Source organism: Pundamilia nyererei, unplaced genomic scaffold (assembly GCF_000239375.1).
Source record: "Pundamilia nyererei isolate P.nyererei 1_Seehausen unplaced genomic scaffold, PunNye1.0 scaffold00010, whole genome shotgun sequence".
In the NCBI taxonomy this organism is placed as follows: Eukaryota; Metazoa; Chordata; class Actinopteri; order Cichliformes; family Cichlidae; genus Pundamilia; species Pundamilia nyererei.
In genome coordinates this window covers 5,667,767-5,694,080 of record NW_005187411.1, presented here as the reverse complement: position 1 = coordinate 5,694,080, position 26,314 = coordinate 5,667,767, and the positions used below count along the sequence as shown (strand labels likewise).

General features: G+C 40.9%; 3 protein-coding genes across 3 annotated transcripts in view; 2 read left to right on the top strand and 1 right to left on the bottom strand.

Moving 5' to 3' along the window:
* The window catches only part of hif1aa (hypoxia inducible factor 1 subunit alpha a), a 16,032-nt gene extending 4,693 nt beyond the window's left edge, over positions 1–11,339 (top strand). The window contains exons 2-15 of the mRNA XM_005723967.1: positions 5,189–5,379; positions 5,707–5,858; positions 6,137–6,221; positions 6,784–6,893; positions 7,473–7,675; positions 7,873–7,979; positions 8,090–8,237; positions 8,393–8,739; positions 8,837–9,045; positions 9,158–9,280; positions 9,402–9,643; positions 9,739–9,838; positions 9,938–10,028; positions 10,119–11,339. Of these exons, the coding sequence (XP_005724024.1) occupies positions 5,189–5,379; positions 5,707–5,858; positions 6,137–6,221; positions 6,784–6,893; positions 7,473–7,675; positions 7,873–7,979; positions 8,090–8,237; positions 8,393–8,739; positions 8,837–9,045; positions 9,158–9,280; positions 9,402–9,643; positions 9,739–9,838; positions 9,938–10,028; positions 10,119–10,279 (2,269 nt within the window). The 3' untranslated portion in view covers positions 10,280–11,339. The remainder of the gene's footprint in view (positions 1–5,188; positions 5,380–5,706; positions 5,859–6,136; positions 6,222–6,783; positions 6,894–7,472; positions 7,676–7,872; positions 7,980–8,089; positions 8,238–8,392; positions 8,740–8,836; positions 9,046–9,157; positions 9,281–9,401; positions 9,644–9,738; positions 9,839–9,937; positions 10,029–10,118) is intronic.
* A 5-nt stretch (positions 11,340–11,344) lies between these two features.
* On the bottom strand, positions 11,345–17,667 carry LOC102214280 (serine protease HTRA2, mitochondrial-like). Its single transcript, XM_005723966.1, has 8 exons — positions 16,971–17,667; positions 14,770–14,974; positions 14,454–14,648; positions 14,308–14,340; positions 12,884–12,992; positions 12,677–12,746; positions 12,497–12,592; positions 11,345–11,946 (listed from the first exon to the last, which is right to left on the bottom strand). The coding sequence occupies exons 1-8, from the start codon at positions 17,429–17,431 to the stop codon at positions 11,781–11,783; spliced, it is 1,335 nt and encodes a 444-aa protein (XP_005724023.1). The 5' UTR covers positions 17,432–17,667; the 3' UTR covers positions 11,345–11,780.
* Positions 17,668–18,759: 1,092 nt separating this feature from the next.
* mis18bp1 (MIS18 binding protein 1) lies at positions 18,760–24,820 on the top strand. The gene is made up of 16 exons (XM_005723965.1): positions 18,760–19,738; positions 19,857–19,994; positions 20,122–20,408; positions 20,625–20,698; positions 20,861–20,982; positions 21,114–21,204; positions 21,366–21,481; positions 21,627–21,793; positions 21,874–21,943; positions 22,025–22,973; positions 23,051–23,229; positions 23,592–23,725; positions 23,814–23,956; positions 24,040–24,127; positions 24,220–24,274; positions 24,418–24,820. The coding sequence occupies exons 1-16, from the start codon at positions 18,910–18,912 to the stop codon at positions 24,519–24,521; spliced, it is 3,546 nt and encodes a 1,181-aa protein (XP_005724022.1). The 5' UTR covers positions 18,760–18,909; the 3' UTR covers positions 24,522–24,820.
* Positions 24,821–26,314: the final 1,494 nt, after the last annotated feature.

Below are 26,314 nucleotides of genomic sequence, written 5' to 3'. Positions count from 1 at the left end.
GTGGTTGTGGTGGAGCGGGAAGAGGGACTGATTTTCTTAAAGCAAAAAAAGCACTTTACAGAAAAGTAGTGGAAAGGCCCTGCTGGAGTTGTGTTGTGAACTGTTGTATAAACAATGAAACTTGGTCCATATTATATTCCACTTTTATATTTTGGAAACTTTAGGTCACAAATATCTTTATGGTTTGCTGTAAAGTAATTGTACTTTTGTAGTGTGAAGGGCAACATGTCGCACACGAACAAACAGTAAAGTCAGTGATCTTTGCCATGTGAGAAGGAGCATATAAGCTAAATTGTGATAATTCCACATTAAACAATATTTGTAGTCAAAGCTGTAAGAGCCTACTAGATTTATGAAAGGCCCATTTTTTTAAACTTATCATTTCATGTTGTGATTCCAAGTTGTTTTTCCCCCCCTTTGATCACGTTTTAAAATCAAAGCATGGTCAACAAAGACACGGGAAGCCAGAGGAAGTAGATTTGTAACGTCCACTTCTGGTGAATCAGTCAGACTAGAACACCCAGAAGTCCTGCTGAGTTGCTCTTGTTATCAAAGCTGCAGTTGAGTCAGTGGGTGTTCATGGAATAAATGTAATCAGCTGTAGTAACTATGGCTTGTTGAAATTATTTTAACTTGAGGTGAAATTACTCTTCTTCTTCTTTTTTTGTCTTTGTAAACCTGGCATCACTCCCGCCAAATAAGAACAGGAAACTGAGGCTATAGTTCACATGGGCTCATAAAAATTGGACAATAGAATTTGGTGTAAGCAGTATGAAAGCATGGATCCATCCTGCATTGTAGCACCAGTTCATGCTGCTGTTGTAATAATGCGGGTAACATTTTCTTGACACATCTTATACCCCTTAGTGGCTTCCCTGAGCATTGTTTAAACACCAAAGCTTACCTGAGTATTGTTCTTGACCCTGTCCATCTCTTTATAACGACAGTGTATCTATCTTCTGGTGACTGCACCTTGCAGGAATATGCGCTATTTGACAGAGCTCAAGTCATGTCAAACTGTACTCTGATGACCTCCGCAGTCACAAGATCTCAGTCCAGTAGAGCACCTCTGGGATGTGGTGGATTGGGAGGATTTGCATAATAGGCAGCAAACAAATTTGCAGCATAAAGAATTAAAGCAGTTTTTAAAGCAAAAAGGGGTCCAACCCAGTACAAGCAAGGTGTGTCCAATAAAGTGTCTGACTGTGTATTATTACAGTCACCACAAATGTTCATTCAGATTAATGTTTGTTTGTTTTATTTAGATGGCTCTTTATTGGACAGAATTTCACTTTTCTGATCCACTGCTGTGTGCAAAATATTTAAAAACCAATACGATGTGCTAAAATGTCACACTAAACACACAGGAGTTTGTGTATGTTTGCTATTTACAAAAATATTACTTCATGTAGCTATAATGCAAGTGATTAATTTGACTTTTAAATGAGTTATTTTGAGCCCTGCTCTGATTTTCTCCCTACATTGGGCAGTGTTGTTTCTCCAGAGCTGGTTATATAATAGTTTGGTGTCACACTGAACAGGACGGAGTGTTTGTCTTTTTTAAAAAAAAATAAAAAAATAAAAATTGGGACAACCTCTAGTAACAAGTTTCATAGGAAACTGCTAACGTTGTTCACACTGAATTTTATTGTGGAGTGTTTTGTTTTTCTATTAATCTCTACTCCACTTGGCTACAAGCCAAATACATTTTGTTTATGTAATAGCGCCAATTCACAAACAAGTCTAAAGTGAGCAATACTACAAAATGTGACTGCTGTAGGGCAAGTAGAGGGCAGCTGGGCAGACATGACCACGTGCTTTAATCCTGTTGCATAATGATGGCCTCTCTGGTGGCCTTAGTTTTAACATCAAGTGAACTGGGTGTTCCTAGGGAAGCTGATTTCAAGCTTGGAAATGGTGGAGGCGGTTATGAAATAGTAGCGGTTTTAGATTTTTGGAATTTAGTGTCACAACTGAATTAGAAAAGCACAAAAGTGAAGGTGGTGTTTGACTATTGTCCAAATGGGAAACTTTAGAAACTGTCTGCTGTTGTTTATGACCTATAAATTTACTACTTCTCTACTGTATCCTTATCAGTGGTGCTTTTAAAGGTTTCATAAGAGGTACACAGTACTGTTCTGTTCAATGAAGCCTTAGGTAAATGAGATAAATAACCTTTGTAATGGCTCTTTATTCAGTAGGGTTGTATTCTGGTGCAGTATTACTTGTCGGCTTGATTTGGGCAGGATTTGCATGAGGACCTGATACAACTACAAAAGAAAATGCGTATGGCAGGCTAATGGTTCAGTCATGATGAGCTGCTCAGCAAGAGAAGTTTCTCAGTGTGTGTCCTGTGTATAAAGCATATTAACCATTTGTGATCCTTTAGTTTGTAATGATAAATTGACCTAATTAATTGAGTAGGCTGGAGGTGATTGTGTGATACATACAGACAGAACTGCTCTTATTTTGACCAGATATCCTGGCTGTGTCCAACAGAGTTTACAGAGGGTGTTGTAAATATTTGTCCATGGTATTGACAATAGTAACGGTGAATCTGCATGCATGTATGGGTGTAACTGCTGCTTGGCTTGAAATCTGTTTTTATTTGTTCTGTAAACAATCTTCAAGAGGTTTCCTCTTGGTTAATACACAACCAAAAGTCTCAGTTTGTCACTTGATATTGTTTTAGTTTTATTCAAAGTATTTTGATGGTAATGTGCGTTAGTTTTAGTCTCGTCTAATCTTTTTCCTCATTTCTGTTTTGATTGTTTTGCTGCTGTTTTTGTCAACATTTATGATGGTCCAGCATAGCGAGCTATACACCTCGCTATGCTGGTGTATAGCGAGGTAAATGGAAAATGCTCAGCGTCAAATGTCCCTCTGCTTTGCAGTGATGCAACAGATGGAGTCTCCTCAGTAAATATAGTTAGCCTTATCTTGTCCCAACTCTGGCTGTTTTTAACAGAACCGCTCTCTCTTTCTTTGCTTGTCCACTTTGCTCAGTTTGCATTAGCATAACTGTGCAAATTGAGTTCGGATTTCTTGGTTGGCAAGAAAGAAAGAAACTGAGAAAAAGTACATTTAATGTAAAGATGTGTAAGACAGACTTTGATTATCAAAATCTAGTAAAAGTTTTTTTTGTTTTTCTTGAAAGATTTTGGTTTCAAGAACTTTGACGAACAACAAATGCATGAGCTTTCAGAAACCTTAAATATTTTTGTCATCAATATTAGCCAAAATTATCTTTATTGTGACCTTTGTCATACTCAATCAGCCCTACTTCATCATATGCTTTTTCAATTGCTACAGTTAAAAAGGGGTGACAAGTGGAAAAATAATACAAGGAAGTGTGTTACTAAGGTTTGTGGGCTGCAATGTTTTTGCACTGATTTAGTCAATTCTCAGAAACTCTGGATGAAACCATTCTTCCAGAAGATATTCCCTTATTTGGTGTTTGGGTGAAGAAGATGGAGCCCTCTCTTACAATCCGGACCCAAATCTCCCATAAGTGTTTAATTTGTTACTGTGACCACAGCATATGACTCACATCATTTCCATAGTCATCAAACCACTCAGTGACCTTCATGCCCTGTGCATGTGGGTATTGTATCCCGAACTTACTCCAGGATAGAAATGTTTTACCAGATGATGAAGGTATGGGTTGACATTCCCCCAACATTAAAGAGGTGCTGGCTTCCTCACTGTAGAATTCAAGATTCTCCAGTTTATATCTACATGCATGGTTTGACGGGTGAGGAGTGGAGTAAGAAGGAAAGAGATCGTGTACATGTGTGGATTGGCTGTTATCCAGTATGATTTTGCTCTTTCTCTCTCTCTTTTTTCCCTGGGTTGAAAAGTGGTCACTGCATTCATGTTTAGATTTTTGTTTGTGCAGCTTTGTTGGGAGATGCCTCACATGTTTACAGACTGCTTTTTTTTGCTCTCAGCACCATGTTTGCGACTTCCTGGGGGACAAATGCTTTGCCTAGACTTGTGCAAATCCTTCTGCCCCAAAGGACTAATTACGTTGCACAGGAGTTTGCACATATTATATAGTTGATGGAAAAAATGCATCCTGACACCCTGCCAGGTGATTTGATATACAGTAAGCTAATTTTAGTTAGCCGGCCCCTTTTCTTGTTGGAGAGCCTCAAATAACAGCATGGCCTTGGTCAGCGCTGCAAGTGCGTAACAGATCAATTTCAATTAGGTGTGTGTTTCATAGCCAAGGGCTTTTGAGCGTCCATCCATTCCATCCATGACATTTCCTTGTCATGCTGGTCCAGTGTCAGCTAAATGCATTTGGGTTGAAGTAGAGCAGTGTGGTTGACAATTAGGATGATGATTTTCCAGTGTATTTATGTTTGTGGTAATAAAAGAATCTGTATTGCACAACAGTGCAAATAAAACACCAAATCAGTGCCTTGTTGAATGTTTTTCTGTCCAGCTGAATATAAAAACAAGAGCATGATATATATATATATATATTTTTTTTTTTATATATATATATATAGTAGCTATCTATTTTTATCACTTTAAAGATTTTGGGTGTTTTAAAGTACCGTCAGCTCCTGTGATTTTTTTTCTTCTTTACAGTCCTCTGAGAGTCCATTAGGCAGACCTTCGATCACTGCCTGGATTAAATGTAAGATCGAAACTGGAGCTACGGTCAGCAGAAGCAGTCATGAGCCACTAACATAAATGAAAGAAACTGTGATCATTTGTTAGTCCTGGTAGGTGAAGGTCACTCGCAGTGTGTCACTGTGTTAGTGTGCTTGTGTGTTTACCCTGTGTTGGTGCAGGTATGGTCATCTCTCGTCCCCATAGATTGGTTGAACCAGGCTTGTAAACATCATGATGATTGATGTTGCACTGTAGCTTGGCCGTGCACCAAGAGACAGGAGAATCTATGACTATCCTCCTAGCCAATCACTTTGAGTGGGAGGACTCAGTTTCTTTTGGTCAACAGCCAATAAGATGCTTGCAGATAGCTATGCATGTAAATGAGTCTGACGGGGGTCTAGACGGTGGCTTGGCCGTGAGGTTGCTTGTTGCAGACTCCAGCTGCCGCAGCATTCTCTAGACACTGTAGGCTGTAGAAAGGAGGGATGTCAGGTCTAGCAGTGTGCATAACAAACCCGGTATGTGTCAGAGCTGTGGCTGATCCACTACCTTTGTCCAGCAGAGCGAGCTCAGAGCGCAGGAAGGAGAAATCAAGGGATGCAGCACGATGTCGGCGTGGGAAGGAGTCAGAGGTGTTTTACGAGCTGGCCCAGCAGCTGCCCCTGCCCCACAGTGTCAGCTCCAGCCTGGACAAGGCCTCAATCATGAGACTCACCATCAGTTACCTGCGCATGAGAAAACTGCTTTCCACTGGTAGGTATCTGTATATATCTGTATGCTATCCACCTAATAATGAGAAGTTCAGCTTGGTGCACAGTTGTGTTTCTTTACACTCTTCTGATTATTGAATTGTGCAGCCATTGTTGTTTATGTCATGTAGCCCCATAAGGTTTCAGTTACAGGTCCGTAGTGTAAATTTGAATTGTTTATAATAAACTCTGCCAACAACGTGTTGTGATATAATAATAATAATAGGATATTTCCATGTCATTTACCTGATCTCCTTTTCCTTTGCTTTTCCCCCCTGCCTCCCTCTACCTCAAATTCTCCCTCCTCTCCTCCTTCTGTTTTCTCCTCTAGATGAGCCAACAACAGAGGAAGATGCAGAGCTTGATATTCAGCTAAACAGCTCCTACCTAAAAGCTCTGGAGGGCTTTCTCATGGTGCTGTCCGAGGATGGAGATATGATCTATCTCTCCGAGAATGTCAGCAAGTGCCTCGGGCTTGCACAGGTTGGTTTGATTTGACCTGCTGTGTCAGAAGGGAGAAGCACAGAGCAAGAGATTGATCGGAGGAGACAAAAGTGCAAAATTCAGGGCGGAGGAGTTTTTGCGTTGACTGTATAATATAGTACAGTATTTTCTACAGTTAATTTTGTGCAAATACAGATCTGAATTGTGTGTCTTTGGAATTAAAGTGATTTGAAATTTGGTTCTTTCTAGAAAAAGGTTAGATCCTGTATTTGTTAACTGTTACTAAGCATTTTTGTCTCTCTCTCTGTACTCTGCAGTTTGACTTGACTGGACACAGTGTGTTTGACTTCACACATCCCTGTGACCAAGAGGAGCTGAGGGAGATGCTCATCCACAGACCCGGTGAGTAGTGTCTCTTTATGAAACCTACAACACAGAGGAAGGGAGAAATAAACGAGCGCAGCACTGTCAGGTCAACCAATTAGCAGGAAGCACAGTTCAATCTGAGCCGATAAATTCATACCAAGAAGCTGTGAGAACAATTGATCATTTCCTCTATCTAGTCACGAGGTCAGCACGATCAATGAGGTCATGTCAGCTTATAGTTTTGTGATTGTGGTGTATCACAAATTGTGCTTACACCTGTGGTTCATAACATTGGTGTGACTGGTAATTTGTTAACAGTAGGTCTAATTGGAACCCACACGTGGTTCTGTACTGCTTGGATTTGGACTCACTGCACACTGATGGTATGTGCACTTATAACGGCTGGTAGCGTTGCAGCAACCACTTTTGCACCCTGGTGTCTCCTGTATGCAAATTGGCAGTTGCCCAACACTGAAATATGAAGATTTAAAATAGAGGCAGTAATAAATGGAAGTGGTCACCATTGAAACAGCATGTAAGAAGCAGCTTCCCCCCTTTTGTAATTGTGGCTCCATTATTCCTGCTTCTGTGATTTCAGGCTCCAAGAAATCCAAGGAGCCAAATACAGAGCGTAGCTTCTTTCTGCGGATGAAGTGCACCCTCACGAGCAGGGGCCGCACTGTCAACGTCAAATCTGCTACATGGAAGGTAGGCTGTGGTGGGAACACACTCGCAGACCTGCCATCAGAAGCAGTAATGTAATAAGTGATAATATATTTATTTGTGTTGCCGTTTCCAATGTGCGTTGTTCATCTCGGTTTGTCAACACCACGGCTGCTGGCTGAGTCAATCACATTTCACAGAACATTTTAATAAAGCCTGGCCTCCTTTGAGCTGGACCACTGTGCTGTTGGCAATAATAAAGCCACGTGATGACAGCTATTGTGGGCTAAAGAGCAGGGAGGAGTGATGAAAACAAGACTAGTAAGCAGCTGTCCACGTGATGTCATTTTTGTAGGTGCTGATGACTGAGGGAGAATAAAGTCAGCGTAGCTTATGATCAGTGTGTTTGAAAACTAGTTTGCATCCATAAAAGTGAATGATGCAAACTACATTGAGTTATGGCAGACAATGTTACTGTGTGAAGGAAATGAACATACTTAAATTTGCAATGCTTCTCATTTACAGATTATGTCAAAGGACTGAAAGTAAAAAAAAATATGTTGTGGTCACACAAAATACAAAAGTACATCCCATAATCATCACACAACTGTTGTCCTCCTGCAGGTGCTTCACTGCACAGGTCACGTGCGCGTTTATGACAGCCCGGACGAAGAGGGCACCAACGGGCAAAAGGAGCCACCTGTGCCCTACCTGGTTTTGATCTGCGATCCAATCCCACACCCCTCCAACATTGAGGTCCCTCTGGACACCAAGACCTTCCTCAGCCGCCACACGATGGACATGAAGTTCACGTACTGTGATGAGAGGTTAGTTTGCCAGTGGGAGTAAGTCTTATATGCTTAAGATACAGGGATCAAATCTAAATCAGCTCCTTAAACCTATGTTCTCGCTATTGCCGTTCATCAGCGTCGCTCTATCTATTGTAGTGTAGTGACACAGAGCCATCTAGTGCTCAGTGTAGGTACTACAGAATTCAATCTAAATAAATTGTTTGTTTCTCTAGGATCACTGATCTCATGGGTTATGATCCAGAGGACCTGTTGGATCGTTCTGTGTATGAGTACTACCATGCTCTGGATTCAGACCACCTTACCAAGACCCACCAAAACTGTAAGCATAAACAAAAATGTTAAACATAATTGGATTTAAAAGTTTAAAACAGATGTTAGCCGTTTAATTTTGCCTAACTAAATTTTTTTTTTCCCCCCTGATGTTTTTAGTGTTTGCAAAGGGCCAAGTCTGCACAGGCCAGTACCGAATGTTGGCTAAGAAAGGAGGCTTCGTGTGGGTGGAAACACAGGCCACTGTCATTTACAACAACAAGAACTCCCAGCCACAGTGTGTTGTCTGTGTCAACTTCGTGCTCAGGTACACTGAAGTCTCACTGAAGTCATTCTTTCAGAGGAAACACAATAATCCTAACCCTTACCCTTAGGTAAGGGTTAGGATTATCTTTTTACTTGAGATACACTGGTAGTAATTTTACAGCAGCATAATTTCATCGTGTCCTTCCTCTGTTGTAGTGGCATCCAGGAGGAGAAACTGATCTTGTCAGTGAAGCAGACCGCAGATGTGAAGCCGGTAAAGGAGGAACAGCAGGAGGAAGACCAGCTTGTAGTCGAGATCAGCCAGGTCGAGCTCTCTCCAGTCCAGCCAAAGAAGGCTGAACTGGAGAAGGAGGAGGAAGTGCCGAAGGAGGAGGAGGTGGTGAAAAGCCCAAAGATGAACATACTCAAAATCCTTACTGATTCGGCAGTCACCCAGCTGCCGATTAACCTGTATGACCACCTAAAGGGAGAGCCTGAAGCCCTCACCATGCTGGCACCAGCTGCCGGAGACACGATCGTCTCCCTGCACTTCAGCTGCCCCGGTTAGTACCCGACTAAACATACTTAAACTTCTTTAAACAGCATAACTTGGTTTATTTCTTGCTAAATGAAACGATTCTGACCTTTGTCTACCCTCAGGTACAGAATCAGATATCCATCTTCTGAAGGATGTCCCTCTCTACAACGATGTAATGCTTCCCTCCACAGATGACAAGCTGGTTCTGCCTCTTTCCCCTCTGCCACCCAGTGAGCCTCTGGATGTTTCCAGCACTAACTCTGAAGATTCAAAGTCTGAGAGCTATGCTCCAGCCCAGTCTACTACCACAACCAGCCACAGGCCCCCAGCGGTAAAACTGACTTACTATTTTGTTGTCAACATACGACATTGACAGTTAATATTTTTAACCACTCAGTAATATCTATTGGAAAAAAATGACCTTTGACTTCTCTTCTTTTTAGCCCGGCAGTCCACTGGACTTCTGCTTCCCCATGGATTCAGAGATGAACTCGGACTTCAAGCTAGACTTGGTTGAGAAGCTGTTTGCTATTGATACAGAGCCCAAAACACCCTTCAACACACAGGTAGTAAATCTAGAAAAAGCATCACTTTTTACTTTTTTTTTTAAATTAAGTTAGTCATGAATCACATAAACACCAGAGTTTTCTGTATTCTTATCCATTTCATTTTTTGTTTCCTCATAAGGAAACTGAGGACTTTGATCTGGAGATGTTAGCTCCATACATTCCCATGGATGATGATTTCCAGCTGCTCAGCCTGCCCCCAGGAGAGCCTTTGTCTTGTGGATCAGTCAAGTCCCTTGAGAGTACTCCAATCCACAGCTATCCCAGCTCCCCCTTCAGTGCGCCAGGCAGTCGCACAGCTTCCCCAGCACCACCTGTGGAGCCTGTAGATGCTCCTCATCCTCCCACCATCTTGGCAAATGGGTAACATCTCTTAAACGTTTTAATTTTTTTGGCCAAATTACATTTTTATGGCCTTTTTTAGAGGATAGTTAAGGCCTACTTTTTGTGTGCTGCAGAGCCCCACATTTGGAGAAAGAGATGCCGCTGAGGACCCTCGCAGTTCAGAATGCACAGCGCAAAAGAAAAATTAGTGACCTAAAAGAGATTATAGAACAGGTTAGTCCTCAGCACATACGCATAGTCGGTATAATCTGACTTCTGGATATGGGACCGTCTTTATTTATTTATTTATGTATTTATTTATTTATTTTTCAGGGAACTTCGCTCCAGCAGCAGGTTGAAAAGGGCAAAAAGCTGAAGCCTTCAGGGTCTGGTACAACCAGGACCATCGTTCTGCTGTCTTCAGGTGAATAAACTAGTTCTTTTTTGTAAGTAGTGTTACTGTGTTACTTGAAATTGAACATCAGAGATTCAACTGGATCTTTTCCGATCTTAGATTTGGCGAGTCGCCTGCTTGGCAGCACTTCAGAGGCCACCAGTTCCTCCTTCGGCCTGCCGCTCCTCACCCGCGACGACTGCGAGGTGAACGCACCCTTACAGGGTCAGTACTTACTGCAGGGAGAGGAGCTGCTTCGTGCTTTGGACCACATCAACTGAGTCAATATTTAGCCTGCTCACTGCTGGACTAGACTGGACACTACAATTTGTTCCTCACATTGTCAACCAAACCCCCAACGCCCCCTCCAAAACACAAACACACGTTTCCAAGACCTCCCACCCCCACTTATTTATGTATCTGTATGAGTTTATTATAGTTTGGCTGCTGTTTGTGCACATCTTGTGATATTTGCAGCATTCCACCGTGACAAACACCATAGCAGCAATTGGGTTTAAGTGCGAGCGATTCAGGCATCGCGTGATGTCCAGCTGTCCTTTCTTGGTTAGTTTTTTCTGCTTTCCCTCTCTTCCTGGGAGTTTCTCAGCACACGGCGCCTTGACGGATGACCCATTCCCAGCTGGTCACCACAGAATCTGGCGCCACTGCCAGCAGTGTATTGTAAGCTTCAGTCGCACAATTTATATTTTCTTAAAAAGAAAAAATATTACCAGCAATATATATTAAGCCTTTTTAAAGTAGTTTTAATGGGGTTTGAACAATTGTATTTTTCCTCCCATACTTGTATGTTGTAGTACTCGTACCTAATAAGATGTCTTTAGTCCAGAAGTATGAATATATTGTTTAAAATATTGTTTAATAAATGTTATCTCAATTTATTAGCTATCAGTCTTTGAGGTTAATACATGAAATTGTGTAGCAGTCCAGTACATGTCACTTTATTACTTTACTGTAAGTGTGTGTTACTGTACATATACCAGGGAAATTTTATTTTGCTCATTATGGCTTCAGAGTGCTCAATGAAATCTGAATAACCTCCTCACGTTTACTTCTCATGCAGAATTGGCATTTTAAACATTCATGAATTGAATTCATGTCATTTTTTCCTTTTTGGTCTTTACTGTGTGTGACATACTTTAAATCAGTGCGACTTCATATGTTACTCTCATCATCATCATCATCATCATAGCGGCAACATTTGTGACTTCTGTGCTCATGTAATGGTAGTCAGTTTAATACCATTCATCCTTGCCATAGTGTTGGGTCTCTCTTGCTTCCTTTTGCTGTCCTAACAACATTAAATGGCTTTAATAAAGTGCACCCTCTCAGGCTCCGTGAGCTTTTATTTTACAAATAATGCATTTTGGACACAAATCATTACAAGAGACACAAGTTTGGCTACTCTGAGCAATAAGTAAGAAAGAAGAGGTAGAATTCACTAAGAACCCCTCCGTGAATAAACAGTGAGCATGGCTTTTATCATTTAATGAAAAATGGCACCATGAAGACTGCACCAGTGTAGTTTTAAACAGGTAACACTTACTATGGCTAAAATGCCTACACGTTCACTGTAAGCTGACACCTCTCCAAATGTTAGTGAAATACTGGAGAATATAAGAAAACTTTTACATAAAATCTAATTTATTAAACGGCAAACATTTTCTTTTGAACACAGTCACTGTAAGGTTTCACAGTTTTCTGGTGTACACAAGCTAACAACTCATTCTGTCCAGCGGCTGACATGAAATAATGCAGTTTGCATTAATCTATATAATCGGGAGTTATGTGAAGGTGGAGTATCTCTTGTCCTCGCTGCACCTGCATAGTGATTTTGTCGCTGCTGCGGACGGCCTCATAGATCTCCTCTGAGGTGTTCACCTTGGCCCCGTTTATCTCCAGCACAATGTCTCCGGCTTGCATGCCAGCTCTGAAACAAGACATACGACAATTATATACCAACAAAAACAAACGTATAACGTATATCTACAGCTTTAAAAACAAAAAGACCCTCTACAGTTATGAATCCTGCTATTAACACACACATAACTTTGCCTTTTCTTCACACAGATGAATCCTGATGTCTCAGTGCAATCCTTCGCACGTTTTGGTTTCTATCACTTCTGCAGTTGTCCGTCACATTGTGTCCCCAAAAACATTGTGTTTTGTGAGATTTTTTTTGTCTACATTTACTGTGTTTCATTCAACTTCGACTTTGTGTTTTTCATCTATTTCCTGGTGCTTTCTTAAGTTGCTATGCATTTGAACCCTCAGGGCCACTGTAAATCCCCCTTAATACAGCAATAATGACAAAAGTAAAAATTTATTCTGTGTGCACCAAGTCACTATAAGTCTGTACAAACATCTCACATATGCCTGCATCTTAATTACAACCACAAACACATGTATTAGATTAAAGCAACCTCAATATAAGTTGCTGAACTTGAGGAGCTGAAAGAAGAAGCATCCTTTATGCTTACCTGTAAGCTGGAGAGCCCTTGATTACCCTGTGAATCAGGATACCGTGAGTCACATCTGGAAAAGATGAGTCTCTCAACCTCAGCTCAGCAATGATCCTAAAGGAACACACAGAAAACACCTTGTTTTAGATCAAACACTGCGCACTGCTGCTCTAACGGGGCATCGCTCGCTACATTTACCTCTGCGTCAGTGTCAGCATTATAACACCAATGTACCGCTGCTTCGTCTCATCCTTATGAAACCAAGTGCCTGGGAGAGGTGAGAAAAGATGTGTGAACTTCATGAAAGACTGCAGGTTTTCTAACATATTTTTTATAACACCATGAGGTAGAAAGCCACATAAAAAGATGCGATGCATTGCTTTTGATTCTTGATCGTTTTCTTACTTTTTCTTTTGGCTGCTTTCTCCAGAAAAAGCCTCACACGATCAGACGGAATTGCAAAGGAGATGCCAGCGGTAACCTTAATGGTGTTTATACCAATGACTTCACCATCCTAATAAAAGGAGAGATAAGGCACTCTGATTTGCGGAACTATGAGATCAGATCCAACAACATTTAGTCAACAAACACCTGGCGCATCATCAACTGAGATGACTTGGCCATTTAAATTGTTCGGGCTAATCGCACATCAACCCCACACTCTTAACAGACTGTTGACACAAGCAAAGAAATCGTCCTTCAGTGGAAAGAAAGAGCAAGTGAAGCCATTTAAATGATGCACAAATACGAATAAATGTGTCTGAAAATATGATTACTCCTTCATCAATTACAGTAAGGAACAAATGCAACACATTTGAACAAATGAGGCAAAAAGACTGTATTGTTCCTGTGAACAGTATGACAAGTAAATGGAGTTTCAGGTTTATGATTATATCATACAAAATGCCAGGAAGGCTGAAGACCAGCAAAATTTTTCAAGGGTCAAGGGAGAGAATTTTAAAGGGATTACTGACCAACAAATATGCATCTTTAAGGTTTTTAAAGGCTGCTTGTGTTATTATATTAGACAGTACATGTTAGCTTTATGTTTGTTGCGTTTAACTCATTTTTACCTGATGCAACAAAAGAATTGGGAAACATCTGAAAAAATAAATTAGAACTTTTCTTATTGTATCTCAGTGAAGGTCACGCACACAGTATAAATTAGCCGATCAACATTACAAATAATTAAAATCCTTTACAGCACGTGTCTGCTCTACAGCAGATTATTCCTTGTTATTATGTTTTAGTACTTTCCATTTTCATTACATTAACGCCATGTATTTGTTCCATTTATGAGTATATAGAACCACAATGACTAAATGTGTTTTTGTATAGACTTGTTTTTATTACCAACAAATGAGAGCCACTGTAAAGTGAAGTACAGCATGTATAAAGCTCTGCTGAAGTAGCTCTGGAAGGAAAAATGGTCTGGAATTCCTTGTAAATGTTGACTAGGTTGGATCTAGGTCTGAGGCATTTGGCCAAAGGATTTACTTCTTTCACCAGGACACTGAGTGTTTAATGGGTGTGCTCAGTAAACACAAAGTATTATCATGGTTTTAGTTTCTGTGGTGTTAGCCCAATCAGCATGTGTTTGTATATACCTGTGGCTGAAATCAAGGCACATTTTATGACTACTTACTGGAGAGCACTTTAATTCCAGCACTGCATGCTGTGTGACTTAAAATAAACACTTCAATAGACTAGAATACATCAATCGGAAACAGGCTGCAAGGCAATGGTTTTGCCACTGTATTGCATCACAAAGAGAGAGAGAGTGTGTGAGTGTGTGAGAGTGAGACACACAAACAGGACTTGTGACTCACCAGATTAATGAGGGGACCTCCAGAATTTCCAAACTGAAAAACAATTAGTCAAATGTGGCATTTAGAAACACGACAGGAGACGCCTGAGTCACTGAAAATACACTATCAACATATCCAGTTTAAATATATTCTATTCAAGTACTCACATCAATGGTTGCATCGGTCTGTATGTACTCCATGTTGGAGTTGGACAGGCCCAGCTCCTTACTGCCTCTCTGCACTGAGCTGACAATCCCCGATGTGATTGTATTTTGTAACGAAAATGGGCTTCCCATGGCAACCACAAACTCTCCCTGTCGGATGTCAGACGACTGGCTGAGTGTGAGAGTGGGTAACGGGTTCTGCATGTCAGGGGAGAGAAAGAGCATCTGAAATAAAGCTCTGTGTTTCTCTGTCTGTGGTGAAAGCACACATGCTAGTTTAGCTCCTTTCACTGAGACTGGCCTGTATTTTCTTGCTCACCCTTGCAGAGATTTTGATGGTGGCGATGTCCGCCACAGGGTCGACATCCTGCACGATGGCATTGTACGTCTCTCCATTGGTGAGCTTCACACGGACGCCTCGCTTGTTGGCTACAACGTGGGCATTGGTGATGATGAGACCATCGCTGCTGATGATAAAACCGGAGCCGTTTGACACTGGGACCTCTCGTCCTGAGAACGGGTGTCTGTAAAGAAGTAAATGCAGCTTATCTTACTGACCCTGGTTTCTCAGGGTTAGTTTATATGGCAGGAGATACCGTATTGTGCAAAAGTCTTGAGCCATCCCTCATTTCTTTATGTGTGTCTAGGAAAAAGGAATATAAGTTCCTTGTTTTTACTGAAACATGTGCAAACATAGAGTAACGGTATATGAGGCAAAAACGGTGTTTGTACAGTTCTAATTAGTTTTAAAGTCAATATTTGGTGTGATCACCTTCATTCATCAACACACTAAGTTCTCTTGTAATCATTTTTGTAGTTTTCAGGAATAGTCTTTGTTTTTCTATCCAGATATGCTTGATTTTGTTTGACATCATTGTGATACTGAAAAAAAAATAAAAAAAATAAAAAATAGAGCTGTCACCAATCAAAAGATGGATTGGCAGATGTAATGTAGCATGTAGCATCAAGATCTGACGTTACTTTTCTGTTTGCGATTGCATAAATTTTGACATCCCCAACATCACAGGCTGAAATGCAGTGCACTGTGTTTTAAAGATGCATCTCTCAGGTCCTGTGTCAGGTTTTTGCTGGATTTTGTCTTCTTTTGAATTTCATTTAGACAGACTGTTAGACAGGCCTGTCACTTCTTCTTTAAAAAGAAAAAAAAGAAAAAAGGAAACGTCCTCCACTTCTCCAGGTTCCTCAATTTTTTTAAGGGCGCACTGCTGAGATGTGTCATGTTTTCAGCTAATAGTCAAAGGAGCTTGCAAAGAAAAACGTCTGGACTTCTTTAAGTTACTTGAAGACGTTTCACCTCTCATCCGAGAAGCTTCTTCAGTTCTAAGGTCAAATGGTGGAGAGTCCCAGAGTCAAGGTGTGAAACTGGGTGTGGACAAAAATGAGTTCATTGTGAAACCTGGCCCATGATAAGGTGGGGCCAGGTTTCACAATGAACTCACCCGAAACTCTGGCTGATTGGGACCCACACCCAGTTTCACACCTTGACTCAGGTGATTAGAGGATCATCAGGGGGTCCTTTTGTCCCTCTGTGGGGGGAAACTCCCACTAGGTTTATATCTGGGACTCTCCACCATTTGACCTTAGAACTGAAGAAGCTTCTCGGATGAGAGGTGAAACGTCTTCAAGTAACTTAAAGAAGTCCAGACGCTTTTCTTTGCAAGCTCCTTAGACAACGATGACCTGGATGACTGAGAACCTTCACAGACATATTTTTCAGCTAATACCTTTTTGGAGTCATCTTGATTCAAAAATACTACTTCATGCTTTTCAAACTCTTATCTTTGGCATTTTGCATAGATTCAGTTAAAGAAAAAAAAACAAACTATGTGTTTTTTTGACAAGCTGCAGTAACAAAGTGCCTAAAAACACAATTCAAAAACTGGTTCTCAGGCAAGTTGTCCATTATTCCTCCAGTGAGTTAAGTGCCTTTTTAATGTTACTTCAGCTTCATCAGTCAGCATTACGTAGCTTAACCAACAATAAAAAGAAAAAAGAAAAACTCTTCAGGAAAAAGGTCAGGTAAAAGGACTGGACTGGAAATAGGTAAAAGCAGATCTCCTTTATGAGAACTGTTGCTCAAGTTAAACACACACAGTAAACGGTTATTGTGACAGGTGGGGACTGACTGTCAGGACTTTACCTGATTCCACTTACTGATAAAAACAAGACTATCCACTGCTAAAGTATATCAGCAGCTGATGATGTTTTTTGAAAATAAAATCACAAATGCTTTGGGTCCTTTTCTGTTACATCTGTAATAAACAAAACAAAAACAAACAAACAAACAAACAAACAAACAAGCCCCTTTCTCGTGTTTTCTGGTACATGTCCGGGCAAGCAAGATCAGCTTCTGGGACTGAGTGCTTATCTCCAGTGTGTGCTCTCACAGCTGTCTGAAATCTTGATTTAGGAACATAACCGAGTAAGTCACACACAGACACAGAAAAAAAACCTCACTGACATTTATTACCGTCAATGGCACCTCTCTAGTTAACTCACCTGCCCACGATTTCAATGTACACCACAGCTGGAGCAGATTTTTCCACCACATCTGCAATGAAGTTGTACTTAAATCGGGGGCTGTCTGGTTTGAAGGGAGAAGCGCACTGAGCCGATGGGAGGATGTGCTGGAGAAATCCCCGGGATATTGCCAATTCTTTGTCCCCCTTTTGGTCTTTTTCAGTGTCCAGAAGCACCGCACCACAGAGCCCCAAACCCACCGACACAGAGGTGAGCAAAGAGGAGCTTCTGTTGCTGTCCCGACCGTTTCTTCTTCTTCTCTCCCCAGCTTGAGCTCTCCTGTCCAGGCTTGTGTGTCCTCCTGCAGCCTCATGGTTACATATCACAGCAGAGACACGACTGGTTGTCCTCTCAGCTAACGAGTTAAGTCCTCGGGTCTGACCCCAACTTTGAGTCCTTAATGCTGAAAGAAAGCCCCTATTGGCAGCCGCTGCTGCCATGTTGCATCACTTTACTCGCTCAACGTCGGTTTGAAGGCAGCCAAAAAGCACTTTATATCCCAATGTTTGCAGCAGTCTGTTATTCACGCGCCTTCATTTAAAGTGCACCGTTATCTAGCCCAGTCAGAATAACGGAAATACAAAAAAAATATTCTCCACCTATTAATTTTTAGCACAACACACTCAACACGGTAATGTCACTAAGATTGCGCCTGCGTGGTAAGGCACCTTCTTCTTCGGTGCTGTTTTTTCCTCCCTGGACTTTTGTGGGTTCTTTACTCATTACTGCCCTCTGCAGGGGAGAAAATGCAGGGGTTAAAAAAAATCAAAACTGTCTGTGAGTTACAACAGAAACGGTCAGGTTTTGCATATTTTTGCATGTATATGCATGTTATCAAGATAGTAAAGTTTATTTATTAAGCGCGTTTTACAGAAAAACCGTCACAAAGCGCTGTACAATAAAAAGAGTACAATAAATAAGACCTGTGCATACTAATTGCGTTATAGTATTCTCCTTAAGTACAAGTACCAATGGAAAGTATGATAAGTTGCTAGGCCTATGAATTATGACATATAAATTAATTAAATACATAAAAATTTCCTAAATATTATTGCTTTTACAGATAAATCCTTAAAGTTAAGGAAAAGCTGTCTGAATCTAATATTAGCTATATCTTTTTATATTATTTGCTATGCAAATAAAGACTTTAAGTTAAGTGATTTTACTCTTGGGGAGCTCTTATCCACAAATGGAAAGTGGTTAGAGTAATACATGGCTACAATTAAAGAGAATAGAATGTGTGTGTAAAACTAGAAGAATTTAATAATTTAAACTACATGATAAAGAACAAATATAAGTTAAAATACACAAACATATCAATTACATTGCTATATATATATCAACTCAACAGCACATATAATTTTTTATTTTGGAAAATTACAAAGGGAAAGAAATTCACATTATGTATTTATGTTTTCTGTATGTATCACGTGAAAGAGTCATCTTCTTTTTAAAAAATTCTTCATAAAGAAATTAATTATCAGTTACTTTTCTGAAGTCATATTACACTGGTTATCATTTTTTAGTCTTAAATTTAATTGACATTTTTAGATTGAATTATATTGAATATTATATATGTATAGTTCTTCGTTTATCCATTTATTATTTACTTTTTTTTTACATGCTCAACCTTTGGTGAGTAATAAAAGTATCATATTTATTTGTATTTTCGTGTTAAATAATAAAAAATAAAAAAAACTTACAGACTGCAAGAATACGTTTTCAAACTTTTAAATAAAGTTTTATTCATAAAAACAAAACTCCAGAGATGAGCGGCAGTGACGTACTTGTTGTGAAAGTACGTCACACGGTTTGAGCCAAAGGCGGCGGTGATGAGAAATTTAAAATTTGCGGGCTAGCTCGTTAGCTGCTAGCTAACGCCTCGGATCTACAGTCAGGTAACTTCAGCTCGAGAATCATGGCTTCGTATTTTCATTTATTACAACAGACAAAACCGCAGTTTGAATCTCCGGCCAAAGTTTTTGCTAAGCTCAAATCCAAGGTGCAAAAGGAAGCGATGTGCGCAAAAGACGACAACGGTCCGCCGAACAACGCTCGAGAGGAGTACAGAGTTAATTTAAAGTCGCCCAGGAAGCAGCAGCAGAGGATCTGGGTGACTGAGGAGTTCGATGAGAATCAGATGTTCGGCAACGAAGCCCAGCCTTTGATTCTCTCGCCCATTAAGAGTCCACAGAAAACCTCTCCGTATTCGTATTCAGACTTTATCCGCAAACCTTTGGAGGAAACGCTTCCAGTGGTTGAAATGGGACTTGGATGCACAAGAAGCGAGAGACGTTTCCTGGAGTCGACAGCCGTATCTCACCCTCTCTTTCTGACTAATCATATCCACAAAGAACCTCCTCAGGTCAGAGACGCGGATCAGTTCATCCTCTCCAGCACGACTCCGTTGAAGGTTCAACCTGTCGAAAGTGACTGCAAGAGCATTGCTTCTGATGAAGAATGCGCTCCTCTCCACAAACCCCTGTCTACAGCCAGTACCTTTTCCCCCATGGTGAAGAGGCTGAGGAAGAGAAAATGGGAGCAGCAGGAGTTTAACAAAGTCAACACCAACAGCACTGAGGAGGTGAGAAATGAACTCGCATGTCAGCCTCGGCAGAGGAAAGCCCCTGCTCTCAGCGAGGAGAACACCCACAGCACCTGGATGAACATCAGAGGATGCTCCACTGACCAACCAGAGAGGATCCCCGAAGACATGTTCACACCAAGAAAATCCGTGGCAGAGAGACGTGAGACATTTTTTCCTGCCTTTCCCCACCTTACATCAGAATATAGAGGTGTATAGAAATCACCTGGTAGACGCCTACAATAGAATAATAATAAAATATTTCTTCTGTTTTGAAACAGGCTGTGGTGTTGTTTTGGAAAAAATTCCTATAATGTCTCCAGCTAAGATGTTTGCTTATATGAAGGAGAGAGAAAGCAAAAGGGAACTGCGGGGAGTTCGTGAAGCTATCAATACCACGAGGGACATCTTTAATGCAGGTGAGTGTGCCATGGTGTTAAAAAAGCAGCACATCCGGTTTAAGCAGTTTCTATAGATATAGTTTGAGTTTTCCCAGGTCACTGTGCACAACACACCTTTGCTTATGGCACAATATCTTTCCCATAGGTAACTCCCTTAAGTCCGGAGACAGCCCTCTCTCCACACCTCACAGTGTTGGTGAGAGGGACGACAGTGTGTTTACAAACACCTCAGAAAGTGATGTTCCTGTAAGCCGGCACATATCAGAGTCAGCTGACTGCCACTCAGCTGACGCTCTGACCTCGGCTGTGTCGTCGAAGCCCGTTTTGCTCGAAGACCCGCTCGTGCTCAATTCTCCGAAGATCTTGATTCCGAAGAGACAAGAGACTGTGTTCAAGTGCAACAAGTGGCCTAAGCAAGCAACATTCCCCAGCGTGAGTAAAACAAATGCCTCTTAATGAAATATAAGTGAACAAATGGCAGGCCTTGTGTCGGTTGAGCCTGAAAACTCCAGCTGTTTGAAGAAAAACAGTTACTGATACATTTACATTTCAAGAGCAAATTGAAAAAGTAGGTCAGCGGCAGTTTGCATTTCCCTATACAAGTTTTCTCTGGTTCATCATTGTCCCCTTGTTTCCCTCCTTTGGTAGGAGAGTGTGATTTATCTCAAAAAGTGGTTCCTGAGGAAGAACAGCAAGGGCCTCTTTGTTGATGGAATCCACGAGTAAGTGTTGTTTGATGTAATTTTGAACTTTGTGAATGAGGAGAATGACATGATGTCAGGTTGCTTTTCTCATTTGATAGACATTAGACTTAGACATTTTTTTGGTTTCATCCAAAAGATTTTTATGAGGTTCATAGTTAACTGCTGGTCATTTCCTCCCAGGGAAGACAACATACCATGGAACAGTAACGTCATCATGCACAGGGTTTCTAATTCTATGATAAAGACCGTCTCCGGCAGGGTTTACATCCTGGTTGGGAAGATGAACTTGAAAGTTGAATCCGGTAAGCTGACTTGAACCTTTTTCCAATTGTGCGTGGGAAGAAATTAAAAATGGATAAAAGGATGAAGCAAAGCTGTATAGAGAGAGTCCTATGCATGGTATTACATGGATTTACTCTTTCTTTTTTCCCAGAGTTTCCCAGGTGGTTTTTGAAAAAGTTTGAAAAGGGTTTTCCTCCTGACTGGAAGGCGCTTTACAACAAGATGCTGACAGAGTCGAGAGAGTAAGAACACTAATTTCACATCCCTGCTCTTGCGTTCAATATATTGTGTTTGTTTTTGCAGGGGGATTGTGACTAAATTAATTATTTTTTGTATAATTTGTCTAGATTGATTGTTTTACACCTTTGGGCTTGGTTAAGACCTAAATTTTGTTTTCCTGTAGCAACCAAGGCAGAGGAAGACAGAAGAAAAGTGAAAGTAGTGGTATCAAATCGAAGAAAAAATCGGAGGCCTCCCTCATCAACAGTTCTTTGAACCAGCAAACTTCCTTTATGACATGTAAGTACACGATACAAACCTGGTGACGTGTTTTTTTTTTTTTGTTTGTTTGTTTGTTTTTAGTGGATTTGGGGGCATGAATAAATTGTTGTTGTTTTTGTTTTTACAATAAAGTAATTTTACTTTCTCTGTTAATTCTCTCTAGCTGACTCCTGCCCTCCCATGGGTGCCCCCTCCTCTAGCATGAAAGTGTCTCGAAGCGGTCGAGTAATCAAACCACCTTTGGAGTACTGGAAAGGAGGGCGCGTCATTCTAGATGCGTTCATGAACGTTACCATCCATGAATGTTATAATACCTCCATCTGCAACTCTGTAAGCACCTAAAGTTGGGCTTGTGTGTGTTATAATTAAGGGTGAGTTACTTCAACTATATTCATTTTGATATTCCACAGGAGGTCAATACAACATTGTCTACAGGGATGTCGCAGGAGCCCGTCCGTGTGTTCTTGCCCTGCAGTGAAGGTAAAGACGCTCTTGGAGCTTTAGTCATAGCAGTGTGAGATTTTAAAGTACATGTTGCATAAAACTGTTCTCTGATCCTAGGTGAAAAGGAGGCATCAGTACTACTGAGGAAGGTCAAGGCTCCTCTTCACAGACGCAACAGAGTCAAGGCTAAACCAGACAGGAATCAGTCTGATTTTCTCGAACCTGCTGCAGAGCTACTAATGAGCCCTGAGGAGGGGGCAGGAAGAATAACAAGGTCTGGCCAAAAGTGTCCTGCTAAAGAAAGAGAACTACATGTGGACACTGTCCTAAAACACCACAGTGATAATGAAAAGTCTTCAGCACAGAGGTCACAAAAACAGCCACAGGGCAGCTGTAGTGCTTCAGCAAGATTATCTAAAAGTAAACAGGCTGTCATAAATTCCCCAGAAACTCCTTCAGTTAAAACATTACAGCATCTGTCATCAGATGATGAGTTATCTATTAAGAGGAAGAAGCGAGGACACAGTAAAGACAGCAGGAACACTCACAGGGAGTCAAAGTCGAGCCACAGCTCTGCCGCAAACAACTCACCAGGATCTGAAGAGGAAAAAGATAACAGAGAGCCTTCAGCACTGAAGTCCCAAAAATATGGGTCACATGCCACTCGCAGGCCTACAAAAAGAGTAAATACAAGAAAACGGATCACAAATCCCCTAGAATCTCCCCCAGTGAATGATGAAACATCCCAGAATCTGTCATCGCACGATGAGTTACCCATGAGGAGACGGAGGGAAAGGAAAGGAGCGCACAGTAAAAGCAGTAGAAATGCTCGTAGCAGGTCTCAGCCAAAACATGGGTCCTCATCCACCAAGTCAGAGGATTCAGATAACTTGATGAGGCACAAACCAAAACACAAGTCAAGCAAATGCACCAGAGCACCAGCACCCACAAAGACTTTGGCTGCGCCCACGCAATCCAGCAAGAAACGCAGTACGAACGAGGGCAGCATACTGCCGGAGCACGATGAGGATAAGTGGACAGAGGCAGAGCTGATGAGACTACAAGAGTGAGTTTTGTATCCTCAGTAAAGCCTTGTCGCTCTCTTGTGGTTATAATCGTGTTTTTCTATGTTCTGTTTGCCAGGGCTGTGTCCTACTATCCTAAGCACATGGCAAATTACTGGGCAAAGGTAGCACGGATGGTGGGAACCCGTTCTGCAGAAGAGTGCCACAGCCAGCACACATCCCAGGGAGCATCGTACAGTCCTGCTAAGAAAGCCACGAAACCCAAAAAGAAAAAGGTTGAGCCGCCCCAAGCTCCAGGTAGGGAATAGACACTTCTGGGATGTCGACTGTGCAAGTTAGTTAATTTGTGTACCATTTTAAGGGAGGTGTTTCATTAATAACTTTGAGGGATATTTTTCCAGCATTGAAAAGTATTACTTCACTATTCACTACTTTGTGTCCCATTATACTCTTTAAGTAAAATGGGACAATTTTAGGCATACAGCCAACAGGTACCTTCATTATTGATCTACTGTTTTCTCTTTGAGTAATAAATTCTTTAAAATTTAAATACAGTCTAGAGCTTGTTTTGTTACACAGATTTGAACAAAGTATACACAAATTTAGCACCCTTACATAGCCTTAGCCGGTGATGCCTATCTGCCTGTGTTTGGTTACAGATCATCCTGTGATATCAGCCCGAGTGGGAACCCTAAAGAGAAAACAGCAAGTGCGTCAGTTTTTGGAGACTATGCCCAGGGACAATGTTGATGACGTTTTCAGCTCTGAATACATGCAGAACAAGCGCTTTGAGGTTTGTCTCCCTTTCACAGGATTTTTATGAGTAGTCGTTACACTAAACAACAACTAACCATTCCTCTTGACCGTGCCTCGACACGCAGCTCCCTTCCTTGTATTCCGAGGACGAAGAAGACTTGGCAGTGTCGGACCTGGAACCCTTGACCCCTATGTCGGCACGTTTCCCTGAAGTAAAGACTCCTCAGTGTCTGCATATCACTCCAGGCATGATGGGTTCTCCAAACAGGTGGGCGAACGTCTGTTCTAACCTGAAATGAGATGAGTGCAGGAAAACAACGTTTTCACTTAATTTTTGCCTCGATTTTAAAGGGACAATGACGATAAGTACGTGTATCAACTGCAGAAGAGGATTAAAAAAAATCAGTTTAACGCCTGCAAGCTCCCACTTCCTTCAAAGGTACTTCTTTCCTAACAGATTGGGCGTAATTTGTGACATTTTTCATCATGGAAGTTTGTTTCACACAACACTGTATTTCTTTTGACTTTCAGAGATTCACACCCACACCATCAGCTAAAAGAACAATGAGAAGATGTGGCAACACGGGTAAGTGTCCTTAAGAATTAGGTAACAGTTGTACAAAAGGAATATATAGATAAAAGGAAAAGAGTTCATAACTTTACAGGTAGAGTTTTGGTTTTTTGTCTTTGACCACCTGTTTTATTTATTTTTCCCCTCTTTTGCACTAGAAAACGATACATTCGTGGTTTGGGAGATGTTCCCTGGAAACAATGAGGCGCTGTCTGAAAGTGATGAACAGGAGGAGGATTTCTACTTCTCAGATAATGACTGATCAAAGCCAGAAATGAAATGTCATGTTGTTCATTTTATTTTTAAATCTGAAATTCTTCAAATGAGTCAAAATTAGCAGAGGAAAGGTGGGATCCCCCCACCTTGAGACACGAACAGCCAAACATCTGTTGCCAGTCTTCCTCACCACTTCAATGTACATAACTTCCAATGTTGTAACGTATAAATATTTTTGTGTTGAGACAATGTGGTCTACATTTAATAGTTGCAAATGTAAAATCAATTTTAATAGAGAATAAAAAAAGAACTGCTGCTGTCTTGCAGTACATCCTTGTAAATATAGTTTTTGTGTATCTGCATTTTTTTTTTACATACCAAAGGGTTACTTATAATAAACCTTTTTCCCCCCCATTGTTAATTATTGTTTTATGCTTTAGTTGCACAGAGGTTGTTGGTGTTGATGTGCTCAAGTAGTCTTCAGGATGAGTTCTACAGGCTTCCTGAAGGAAATTCAACACTTTCTTTTGGCTGCCTTTTATTCTGTTCTTTGTCAAGATGATTTCACACTGCTTCAGTAATGCTTCCACATGGTACTGTCCACATTCATAATTATGACAAGATCCTTAACACCACTGATTAAAATTCAGTTCAGTACAGTTTTATTTATATAGCATTAAATCACAACAACAGTTGTCTGTGTGCTTTATACTGTAAGGTAAAGACCCTACAGTAATACAGGAAAAACTCCCAGCAATCAGATCCCAATGAGCAAGCACTTGATGACAGTGGGAAGGAAAAACTTCCTTTTAACAGGAAGAAACCTCAAGCGGAACGAGGGTCAGTCATCTGTCGCGACTGATTGGAGGTAATGAAACAGGACAAAAAGACACTGGAAGAGAGCCAAAGAGTTATTAATAACTAATATTTAAATGAGAGTGGCGTATAAACACATAGTGAGTCAAGAAGAAAAAGTGCATCATGGGAGCCCCAGCAACCTAAGCCTTTTGTAGTTTAACTAAGGGATTCAGTCCCAACTTTATGCTTTGTCAAAAAGAAAAGTTTTATGCCTAATCTTAAAAGTAGAGAGGGTGTCTGTCTCCCAAATCTGAGAGCTGGTTCCACAGGAGAGGGGCCTCTCTGCTCTGCTTCCTATTCTACTTTTAAATCTAGGAATGAAAAGTAGAGCAAAGTACTCTATTCAGGTGATACAGTATTTTAGGTCTGTAAGGTAAGAAGGTGCTTGATTCTTTAAGAATTTTCATTTTCATTGTACAGATACTGTACCACAAGATTTCTCTTCTGTACATACTGATGATGATGAGCCAGAAATGTCAAAACTGGATTAATCCCTCCATAAGATCAGTCCAGTTCTAATAGAAAAGACCTATCCCAGTCCTCATTTTCTTGCGGACATTTTTGTGATGAGGCTTCAGTGAATAGCAGATGCCTTTCTCAGGTCTTTGCTGGATTTTTCCTTTTTCTGAAGGATATAACTTTCACTAACTGCTTTTCCTGCTGTGGATCTTTTTTTTAGGCCTGCCGTTTCTTATCCACTTTCAATTTTTTCCTCAATTTTTTTGCACACCATGCCAAGATATGCCAAGTTTTTGGCTAACAGTTCTTTAGGAATCACCTTGTTGGTGCAAAATACTATTTAATGCTGCAAAACTGTGTGCCTATTGTGACAGGCTGCTAGTAACAAAGTGCCTAAAGAAACCATTTAAAATTGGTTCTTTGCTGTTGACCTGTCTGTTATGTGTAGACACAACACTGGTTCAGCCCTTGAGTTAAGTGCCTGTTTTATCTTTGAACGATTCATAAGTCAGTGTTAAGTGG